We start from the raw sequence: 12,365 nt of genomic DNA on the forward strand, positions 1-12,365 counted from the left end.
GAATATCTTCATCTAATCCTCATTTGTTTAAAACACTCACTCACTCTTAAATTTTTGTCTCGTCTCTTCCATTTTCAAAAAAGTAAAAAGGACTAAAGATGTTTCATGTTTTAATTGATTAAGCTTTTGTGCGTTTTTTCGTTGGTTCATGTAACAATTATCCTTTTGATTCATGTTGACTTGATAGGCTCTTCTTTCAAGATACCATCACCCCCTTCCCCACCAAGAAAATCTTGGCCACCCCTGACCTTAAATGTCTAAATACTAAATACCGATCACCTGTAACTTTCATGTCACATTTAAATTGTAAAAACAATATATTCATGATTATATGACTATCTTTATCTGCTGTTACCAAAGAAAACAGAAATCTAATACAATAGAATCTGACGGCATTTTAGTTTATATCATAGCAAGAAACGCCAATCGGGCCGGCCGGCCGGCCGTCCGTCCTACGTGGATCATGTAAGTCCACGCCTAATCTTTTTCAAAAGCAATGATCAATGATGGTGATCCAGGAACACAACTATTTTGGTTATCTTAATTTGATTGTTCTAACATTGATGTGCGTATTCAGCTTAAATCTTACAAAAATCTCATGTAGTTAATAATATATATATATACACACATATATATTCTGTGGCAAAAACAGAGTTGAGCAAGAGGATGAACAGAGGAACAAATACAAATACAAATACAGATACAAATACAAAGACAATGCTTCAGCCTTCATATGGGATGTGCATTATTGAATGTTCTGTTGAAATGACTTATCCTTGATTACAGAAGTACCATTTCAACTGTCTCTGTTCCCCATAATATACAAATTTAGAGGATATACAAAGGGCGCTGAGATTGATTATTCCATGTCACTTTGTTGGGCAGCTGTAGGGCACCACATCTACGTCCAGGTACTTGGGATTCTCCGTCTCTTCCAGCCACGCATACGTGTCGCTGTCGTCCTCCCCGGCCACTGTGCCGCCGTTATCGACGACTGAGTAGAAGTATACGTCCAAACAAAACCAGAAAGATAAAGAACACGAGGGAAAGCAAATTAAAGCAGTAGAAGATACGTATAGCATCCGGACGGATACAAGGATACGAGTAAAGCTTATATATATATATATATATACACAAATATACTGACCTGATGGAGCAGGAAGGGTGGAGTGGAGGTAGTACGTGCAGTGCCTTCCATCGGGATCGGAGTAGGGAGGCCCCATCACATCCAGAATGGCGCAGGCAGTCAATGCAGTGAAGCAGTGCATGTTTCCACCGTCGGCTGGATAGAGTATCGAAGTCCTGCAAGGTGCAGTGAACTTGGCGTCCACCTTAACCTTAGCCAATCGCGCTCCCCCGGGAGGCTGCCTTACTGCGTGGTACAAACCTTAGGTTTTACACTCTGGTACCTAATAGCGAGACACATCAGAAGAAGAAGAAATGGAGAGAAGAAAAGAAGTACGCACCTTGGGAACGAGTGAGGTCAGGTGCCCAGTCATATGACTTGATGTGCATGGTTCCAAAGAGAAGCTTACTGAACACCGTCATCCCAGGATGGTTGTGCAGCGGAATGATGCCTGATGGTGGCAAGCAGAATATCCCGATCTGCAATCAAAGGCAGGCGAAACAATTTCATCCCTCTACAGTCTTAAAGAGTCTATGTAGACCCCCTTCGCCCCTCTCGAGACTGCTTGTAATGGAGCCATTGATGATGATAAATTGCTATGCATGGAACACAATTATAACGCGGTTTCTCTATATCCATTTGTTAAAAGCTAAACAACTCGGTCATCTAATAGTTTAAACTTCATCAATTATGGCATCATATTTGAAAAAAATTTCATAAAACAAGATAGCATTTTCCCTTCTCATATCATCCATATATATATATATATATATTGGCTATAAATACTAGCTAGAAAACAAGGAACTTTATTTTGGGTGTCTAAGATACTCCATTAATATAGGTTTCAAACACCCCAAATGTAGTATTCTAATTTTTTAACATTACTTTCTTTTTAGATATTCTACAACACATGATGGAATGCATGCTTATCAATACGCCTAGACATTAGTAGACATGCAAGAGAATATGTGGGTTTATAAGCTTTTTTGAGATAAGATTTTTATATACAAAATTTTGGGGGGAAACAAATAAAAACAAAAACTTGGCCCCAATTAGGACTTCAACAAAGCAAGTTAATTACTTTTTTTCTTTATATATATCTATATAATGAATACGTTCATATTATTATTCTTATGTATACCGGTGCCATATTTTTTGGATTATCATTATTATAAATTGGGTAGAATGGACCTACCGAGAACTTGTCGCATAAATGGAGGTGAATGTATGTTATTTTTGGAGGTCTACCAGCAGCAGCTCCAGCACTTGTCGTCGTCGTCTTGAAAAATGGCATATTTGGGCTCAGGCCGAAGTCAACTTCCCTCATCTCATCTGCACATGATCCGTTTGAACGCGCTTTTAACACAAAGCTCCAAAACACACAGATAAATTTCAATCTTAACCAGCATTAGGAATTCCCATATAAAACGATAATGAGGTGAAGCAAAGCAGAAAACAACAAAATCCGCCGGCTTTCAGTTCAGAATTGACATTTGCTTCAGAAGCCACTGCAATAAGAACAGCTATGGCATTTGGAAAAAAACGATGATGCAAATAGGTTTTCACTTGGTCCCAATTAAACAAGCGTGAAAATGAGGATTACAAAAATAAGTATGCAAGCGGAATTAATAGGGGTCCCATTTCATCCGTAACAACAAGAAGGTAACAACACAATTGGGTTCTTTGATTCTACTCTGAATCAATGCTATTCTAGTTTGCCAGACCTGGAAAAATTCCCACTCAAAATTCCCAATTCTAAACTAAAGTTCCAGAAAAAGAGCTATCTCGTGAAGGATTGATCGTAAACAAAGATAAAAGGAGCTGTAGATTAGGCAAGCGTACCCAAGACTGATCTTATGCGTTCAACGTCGCCGGCCGGCGGGACAATCCCCGGCCGAGCCGTCGCGAAAACTTGCTTACAAATTTCGTATAGCTTCTGCACCGGCGAGGCTTTCCTCTGCCGGCGCTTGCTCTTCTTTGACTTGCTATTCTTCGGCTCGCTCGGCAACTCGCAGTACTCTTTGCCTTTCTGACTGGCCAGATTTCTCTCGATCACCATCGGATCTCGACCAATTCAAATGTCCAGAACAAGGAAAGCCCCAAGAAACTGAGAATTGCAGAGAAGAATAATCAGGATTTATGGATAAGAGAGCCGGTTAGGAGTTCAAGAAACTCACCAGAAGAAGCCTGAGAGACAGGAGCAGGGAAGGATGCCTTCTATATTGCGGTGCGTTTCAGGCAAACAAAGAGTATATGGGAAGCTGTGGGGAGAGAGAGAGAGAGAGAGGACGATGTGATGTGATGTTTAGAAGAGAGAAGGCAAGTTTGGATGGAACCTGGAAGCAAAAACCAGGGGCCAGGCTTCGGTTTTCCTATGGGCCGTCCCAACGGCGGATTTCTATTTGTGTGCTTCATCTCTCTCTCTCTCTCCCTGCATGCCTGCTTCTTTTGATTTTTTTAATGAATTTTAGTCCGACAGTGATTAGTCATTTAGTTGACATTTTTATTTCACAAAAAATAATGATTTTCTTCCCGAACGTATCAGCCGACTTTGTAAGGCGAATGGGCCCGCTGTGTCACCCAATATTATTAAATTGAAATTTATTGTTATCTTTTAAAATAAAAAAATTTCTAGTGAGCCATGTGTTAAATTGTACTTTTAAAATATAATTTCATTAATTTATTTTTAACTTTAAGCTTATGAATTAATTAAGTATAAGTGTTCATTTCGTACACGATATCAATTTTTTTTATTAATATGATATTGTATAAATATTTATATTTTATCTTAGTCTCTTAGATCATAAGTTTTTGTTATATGATGGATCAAGTCATCTAACAGTAAAATATAATTACAATGAATGGTAACTTATAATAATTAAAATTAAATGAAAAATTAAATACAATAAATGATAAAACTAATCAATATTTTAACATAATTAAGAACATTTCTATCAAAAAGTCATCAACTTATATCTATAAATATTTATAGATATAATTTATAATTTTATCATTTATCATTAAGAGCTTGATACATTTTCCTTTGTTGTATCCAAGAAAATGGGCTCAGTTCACTCCCCCCCCCCCCAAAAAAAAAAAAAAAAAAAATCAAGTTCAAGTGAAGAACCCCAACAAGAAAACCCTTGAATAGTCTATGGGATACCCTCCAAGGATCTTTTGGGTGATTTTGAGTGACCTTTATGGGCCTTTTCTAGGTGGCCCAAGTAATCCTACAAGAATTGAGCTCGAAAAAATCTTACGGTAACCTTTGAAAGTTTTGAATGACCTTTCTTGAAAGTCTCTCTCTATATCATTAAAAGACCTTTTTGAGAGTTTCTCGAGTCACTTGGTTGCAAAAGCCTCTCCCAATTACTAGTGAGAGGGGTAAGTTTAGTTTCCAAATACATTTTGAACTGGTTCAATAATTGTTGTAAAAATTTCATTTGTTCTATTGTAAATGAAGCATTTGATTTTTTTGAAATTATGGTTGAGTCAATTATATAGGCTAGCTCATGCTATTTTTGTTGACTTTTTGGCTTTTAATTTGCAGATTTGCTATGAATTTTTCAACATGTGTCTCTATTATGAAGTGGTTTGTTGTAATGATTATATTAGAGATGTTTATCTTGAGTTTTTTGATTCTTTGAATGAGATGTATCAATACGATGGACTGCTAAGGCAAATCAGAGAACTTGCTGGAAGGGCTACTGAGCATAACTCCTACGCGATTTTCCTCATGTCTGATTTTAGCAAAGACTTCTCTGATGAAGGGAAAAAGTTTGGTACTAAGGAGACGATCACGAACTTCATCAAGATCTTTGTTGAGGCCACATAGGAAATCGAATACCTTTTCCTTCTCTAGCATTTTATTGTACTTAGCACCATCCTTATGATAATGCCAACTAATATAAGAGAAAATGTCTATTTCCTACCAAAATTTAGTTAAAACATTATATTATTCGATGACAGACATGTTACCTTGTCTAGTGGTACGAAAGGCAAAACAGATTTCAAAACATTAGGTAACATTTTCAAGATTCGAGTAAATATATTGAACAACATCACTGATCTCCTTTGCAGTTTTGTAGAAGAGGTAAGTTCACCTTATCTTAGGCTTCATCGAATTGATAAGCTATGCCATGACAATAAGGTTTTCGGCATCCCAAGTTAAATAGTTACTGGCAATTGGAGGCGACTTAGGAATAGCACCAGTAAGATAACCAACTTTACCCTTGTGTTTTATAATGAGCAACACAGATTGGAACCATTCATGAAAATTAGTTCCATTGAGTTTGTGTTGGATGATTTGAAGAGAATGGAAATTAAAGGTCGATGATAAGTTGATATGGGATTGACTATAGTGGTGGAAATAACAAAAGCTATAGAAGTGTCTGTTGAAGAAGAAATAGTTTCTACCATAAGGAACTAACGTTGTGGTTTGAAAAAAAAAAAAAACTAATGAGATGAAAGTCAAACCAACATCAAACCTCGCTCTAATACCATAAACAAATATTCTTGGAAAAAATTCCTTAATTTTTTCTTCAAACAATCAACTGTACAAAATATATATATAAGAGATCTTTCTATTCTAATCTATACAAGAATAAGAAACTATCAACATTGACAGGACCTCAAGTTCACAAGGGAGTGGGGTTGGAGTAGTCCTAATATCCCTTGAAGTAGAAGTCCTAGAATATTTTATACGGTTTTCTTTCCCAAGCTCAAATAACATTGTTGAGTATGAAACACTAATTACTAGAATGAATTTGGCTTAGAAACTTGTTTAGCAGTTGTATGGACAATATGAAACTAGGGAGCCAATTAGGTGCCAGTATTTACAAAAAATACTATCATTAGCCTAGTTGTTTTAGGACTTTCAATTGGTACATATCAATAGGGCATTAAATAACCATGTAGATGTCCTATCTAAGCTAGCGTCAGGTAAAGAAACTATAGGCTGGGCAATCTATGTGGAAGTCCTTCAACGACCAAGTATTAAGTATAACAAAGTGTTGAGTATCAATGTAGTGGGATATTGAAGAACACCTATTTATTGATATCTCATGGGTAAACTACTTAGAAATCCTATAGAGGCCAGAAAAATGAAGACACGAGAAGCTTGATTTACCCTTATAAATGGAACGTTGTATAAACTAGTATTCACTATGTCTTTACTTAAGTATTTAGGCTCTCAAGAAATTGAGTATGCTCCGACTAAAATTTGTGATGGAATATGTGGTGAACACTTAGGTCAAGGGCCCTAGTAGCTAAGGTGTTACAAGAAGGATTCTTGTAGCCAACTTTACAACATGATAACTTAATGAAAGTTAGAAATGTGATAAATATTCAAGGCATGCACCAATTTAGTTTGCCCTAGTTTCAAAACTTCAGTTCATCTTTCAACTTATTCCTTTTGTCCAATTGGGACTCGATATCTTGGGACCTTTTTGCAAGCCGTTTGTCAGAGAAAATTCCTCTTCCTAGCTACCAATTATTTCACAAAATGGATAGAGACTAAAGCCATAGCTACAATCATCGTGAAAAAAGTGGTCAAGTGAGTGAAGCTTAAGCAAAATTGATTAGCTATCCTAACAACTTGAGTATGCACTAAAATTAATCGATTATCTCTATTTTTCACTTGAGTATCTGTGTAACAAATTTAAAAAATATAGCTATTATCTAGCCATTACATAGAGATAAAAAAAATGACAGTTTCAACCATCTAAGCTTTAATTCTTTATTTTTCATGGTTTGATTATGTTTTCTTATGATAGAATGATAAATATGTTTATAGATGTTGTGCAAAATGTTTTATCTTCAATATATGCATATTTGTGTATCTAATGTGACTGTTAAGCAATCAACATAAAGTGATATTGAGTGTGCAAATTACCAATGCTCAAATTGAAAGATGTGCCATCTATTAAAACACCATGAGTTGCATGAGTTCAAGCTGCTGATCTTCTAGCCATATCTTTGAAAATGTTGAACTTAATTATGCCAAGGTCCAGTGAAGCTGAATCTTTTTTTCAGGCTAAGTTGTTCCTTGATGTTTTGCTTTTCAAGATCAAACCTTCTATCAACTCAATTGAAGTCTAGTTTTGCCTTATGAAGATCATTTCTACCAACAATTATCAAGATGAGTGGAGTGCTTAATTCCTATTCCTTTCACTCATTTTCTTATAACCCTCGTGAGCATTGTTTCCTATCATTCTAAGGGAAAACCTTGTTATGAGCTTACTTTGTAATTCTCTTTCCAACAAATGTTTGTAAGGGTTCTACCTTAGCCCGTAAAAGGTATATATAGTTGTTGTTTTGTCCTTAAAAGCAAAGGTTATTGCTGCATCTCTAAAAATAGAGGTTCCAACTTATCCTTAAAAAGTTGAGGTTTTAGTTTAGCCTTTGGAAAACTGGAGTTCCTACTTAGCCCATCAAAAATGGAAGTTTTGGTTGAGCCTGTTAAAAGTTTGAGTTCCCACTTAGTCTATGAAAAGTAGAGGTTTTGATTGAGCTTGTAAAAATTGTGTATGGGTTGTAATTGATCCCTTAAAAGCTAATTCCTTAGTGGATATTTTAAATGCTTATTAAGGTGCTAAGGTAGTGGACTAGTCTTGTTGGACGAACCATTATAAATTGTTGTGTCTTGTGAATGATTATTGTGTTTTGATGATGTTAATTTTCACTTGTTATGCATTATTTTTACATATCTTAAATCGATTCTTTTGTTCTCAACGTGATAGTTTTTCAATTCTCACTGCAAGCATAAAATTTTATTTTATGCATCCCAACTTTCATGTTTACTTTTTAAATACATAAGTTTTCCATGGAACTTGAAGTTTATATTTAGAAAAGGAAATCAAATCTTCTTACTGCCAGCACAACTGTTTTTGTTTTCTATCTTCAAATACAACTATCTTTTTATGACTTAAAGATGTCAAGGTTGATCCTTTTTGAACACTACTTCAATGCATATGGATTTATGTTAAACCACTTGTTGTTGTCAAACTATAACAATTAAATTTATTTGTCATGGGAACAATTAAAGCAGAGTCCCTAAACGAGACAAAGGGGATCTAAGATGCTGCTAGCGAGGTCAATTGGGTTGAAGCTTGATTGACCACCCTAGGAGGCAATTACTTTAGGGACTTGGATGGGGTCTTCAAGGTCCTTGTTGTCGTCAGCCCCAGGAGAGTTTTGGGGGGCCCAAGGGGAGAAGGGTCCCAAAGGGTCTCCAGGGAAAGTTGTTGGTTTGTCTTGGGGGATTGATGCCTTAGTTAAGTCTGCAATCACAAAGGACATCAGAAAAGTACGCAGGAAACTCCCTCGTGCAGGCCTTCCAATAATAGCTCCCCACTCTTTGGGGTTTTCGAACTCAGTAGGATACTTTTGATAACTTAGGAAATTTTTAGGGCACCCAAAAATAGCTCCCCACTCTTACCTTAAACTGAAAGGAAAAATAAAGACAAAAATGTGGGTGTCGAATATAACTCATTGGGGGAGAGTCTCTGGGGGATTAGTGACTCTTATACTTCCAATGACTCAAACTATAAATATATTGTGGTTCCTAATGGGCCACATTTCTCTCCTAAAGAGTCAGAGTTATCCGGAGCACTCGAAGACTTTTTTACCGGCCTGGAGACTATTCACTGCTCTTGGCTGCCCGAAGATTCTAATCCTCCATAAGACTCTTTAGCTCTTCAAAAAATAAACACTTTGAGGTAAAAATGGCTTTCTCATAACTCCCAACCAAAATTACTATCTCCTTGTGTAACAACCCTCCCCCAGGGCCCAAAATTAATTTGGATGAGGTTCCAATAAACTCATTTTTTTTCCAACTTTAAGAAAATGTAACCATACATTCAAATGACTAAATAAATAAATACCCAAAATATCATTTGTCCCATAATTTTAATACAATCACACATAATGTATAATTTATAAATAAATAAGAGACTCCTCATGGCTCGTCGCTTGTTCCTAATGGTGATTCCTCCACTAACATCGTCTTTCCTTTGGTAGACCTTGAACTATCTATATGGTTAGTTGGGGGAGGGAGGGCGAGTCCTAAAACCTAGTGAAGACAATATATATATATATATATAATAATAAATAACGGTTCATAACAAACATGAAAAATAAAACATGAAGTGATACATGCATGCAGACCCGTTCACCTCATTCATCCTGGACTCTTGGTGGCCCCATATAATATTCCCATGGACCTTAACACGAGCTCTGTTTAGTCCCCACAATTTATAGCCTCATGCCTAAGCACTTTCTTGTTCTCACATGTAAGTTATGATCACAAAATTTGCATATAAAATATATATTAACCCTTAGTGTTTGTTGTTAATGTCTTAATATGCCTCTTCAAATGTATTTCTTCAAAGTGTTAATAACACCGACGGCACATCCCCAAAATTCTTCTATAATAAATTCAATAAAGAAAATTATTTAAATAAATAAATAAATTGAAATCAATTTTCATCAAATCTTAATTTATTTCACACTTACTTAGATCCTTAATCACGCTTACTGCTTGCCTCTCCCAACTACCACTTTTACACATTCTGATTTATTTTCCATCTCCTCATATTTATGGTCATTCCTTTCTTCATGCCCACGCTTAAATCTCTTAAATCAGATATTTGAGGTACTATCATCATTTATCATGCCTGCTCTATCTAATCAATTAATTGCTTAATCTCTCCATTCTTTGAGAGTTTATTTCATTTGCTAGCTACGTGACTTTAATTTACCTTCAATTGTTGTACAATCTCATCTTAATTCCGCTCTTCTTCATGTGGTGTCTTATTTGTTTAATTAATGCTCCTATACTTGTATTTATTGCGTCATAGCCTTCACATGGGTTTAGCGTAAGAGCTTCTAATTTGCTGACAAGTGGCGCATCAGGGGCACTCACAGCTTCCACTTTCAATCCCCAATCTCCATGCCAATCCCGTCATTAATTAATATAATATTGTGCATGCATGGCTGCCTCATCCAATACCTTCTCCTTCAATTTAATAATTATGTATTATATATGTATGCCTTCTCCAATTCCTTCTCCTTAAAATTTTAATAATATTATATATTATATACGCCTCCTTAATTCCACTAGCTTCAGCTTTATTATAAATTATAATTAATTTTCAAACTTTCCACAAATCACTATTAATTACTTTTCACAATAAATTTTTAATTTCTCCACCAAAACCCTCAAATTCATCAATCACCAATAATTCATAAATAAGGCATCTAAATTATAGAAATTAATTTTTCTCAAAATATCGGGATGTTACACCCCGTGGATGCAACCCTTGGTTCTAAGAAGGAAAATTGTCGAAGACTTCGTGCAATCTTACTGCATTCCTCAATTGTGGCAACTAAGAAGTCATAAGGTCACGGAGTTTACAGTTACTGCTAAAGAAGAAGGAGTAGCGATACACTTAGATAGCTTACAAGCGAGACTTAGGAATCCACTACACTCTTTTGGGATATAACTTTTTGATGAAGAGATGCTTGTGCTGACCCAACTGCACCCAAATTGTTGGATCGTGCCAGCTGGATTTTTTACCCTATGCAAGGAGCGTAGGGTGGAACCCACCACCTCCTTATTGCACTGCTTTAATCACGTCCGGTTCATGCAGCGAGAGAAAGAATTTGTGACCCTCCAGAGAATGTCTATTGATAGGGCTTAATTGTATGTATATTTTTAACTATTTTTTATCTTAATCTTGTGCGATTCTTCCTACATAAAATGTGTGTTTATATGAATTTTACATCATTTTAATCTCTTTTTGTAGGACCCAGCAAAAGATATTATTTCAAAGATTTGGATATAAAATGAAAAGAAATAAATATTATAAAGTTAATTTCAAAATTAATATTTTAATATAAATAAAAATAAATAAATATTTTATATAATTATTATTATTATAATATAATCAAAGTTATTATAATTAATAATATATTAGATATTATATATAATATTATTTATTTATATATAATATTGTGGCAGTGGCGTGAAGATGGAGATTTGGGGCTAGGGCCCTGTAGACATACATATATATATTAAATATATAAAAGGAATGAAGGGAGCGACCGTGCAATATTATATATAAATCTGGGCGAATATTCAATATATATATAAATCTGCGCCGCCCAAGAATGGAATGCTAGGAGGAGGCAGGGACTTGGGCAGCCATCAAAGGGACTTGAAGGAAATTAAGGAGCAGAGCAGGCACGCAGGGAGCAAGTGATTGAAGGCAGCGGCGCGCAGCAGCCAAGACAGATCCAGCACCCAGATCTGTTATAGATCTGGGTAGGAAGCTCTAATTTTCCATTCAATTTCTGTTTTTATTTTTATTTTTATGAATTTCATTAATTGCATCATGAACTAATTTTATTTAGCTAGGGTTTGAGATGAAACCTATTATGAAATATTGATTTTTATTAATTGGGCTTTTTATCGTGATTTTAATTATTTATTACTTGATTTTAATGCAATTAAGTGATTTAACCATCATTTAATTGATTTTGTATTATGATTTGAGACCAATAGATGATTTTCATAACATGTTGAAGTAATAAATTTCATAAGATATATAGTTGATAAGAGATTTGATACTTGAATCTTATGAGGGATAATGAATTTGAACTTAACAATGAATTTTGATTTGTCATAACTATTGAAAAATAGGTTGATTGTTAACAAATGGAGATTTAATTAGGTTAGTAAATCTTGGGAAAGAAGCTAACCAATTTAAATATTCACCCCATTGAATTGATAAAACCCAATTGATTAAAAATTAAGATGTATTAATAAGTGGATTTGAAACACCCTAGTTGCCTCCATTTTATCCAAATTAAGTTATTTTTAAATTTGTGTTTAATTTCAGTTCTCATTAGTTTAATTTATTTAAATTCATCTTTTTTTATAATCTAAATAATATTAAAGTTAATCCAATTTTGGTACTTAATCCAATCCTCGTGAGATCGATACTCTACTCATTCATTAAATTACTTGCGCGATTCGTACGTTTGCGAATTAACCTAACACCTATTAAGGCTAGGTTGTTTAAGGGCGGTCCTCAGAAACTAGATGATTTTAAAACTAGGTGATTGGTGGTTATGCCGCCCTCATGATGCTGGAGGTCATCACGTTTTTGGCGCACTGAAAAAATGAGAAGTGTAAGGCGTGAGTGGTCGAACATGAAATTGTTGGTGAAACAACATT

At 35.1% G+C, this 12,365-nt stretch overlaps 1 protein-coding gene across 1 annotated transcript; it reads right to left on the reverse strand.

The window, feature by feature from the left end:
- Window positions 1–701: 701 nt before the first annotated feature.
- LOC127798753 (plant cysteine oxidase 2-like) lies at window positions 702–3,473 on the reverse strand. The gene is made up of 6 exons (XM_052332345.1): window positions 3,304–3,473; window positions 2,969–3,233; window positions 2,322–2,458; window positions 1,467–1,605; window positions 1,148–1,372; window positions 702–994 (listed from the first exon to the last, which is right to left on the reverse strand). Exons 2-6 carry the CDS (start codon window positions 3,183–3,185, stop codon window positions 870–872), a joined length of 843 nt encoding a protein of 280 aa, XP_052188305.1. The 5' UTR covers window positions 3,186–3,233; window positions 3,304–3,473; the 3' UTR covers window positions 702–869.
- Between the last annotated feature and the right edge of the window lie 8,892 nt (window positions 3,474–12,365).

This window comes from Diospyros lotus, chromosome 4 (genome assembly GCF_014633365.1).
Source record: "Diospyros lotus cultivar Yz01 chromosome 4, ASM1463336v1, whole genome shotgun sequence".
NCBI lineage: Eukaryota > Viridiplantae > Streptophyta > Magnoliopsida > Ericales > Ebenaceae > Diospyros > Diospyros lotus.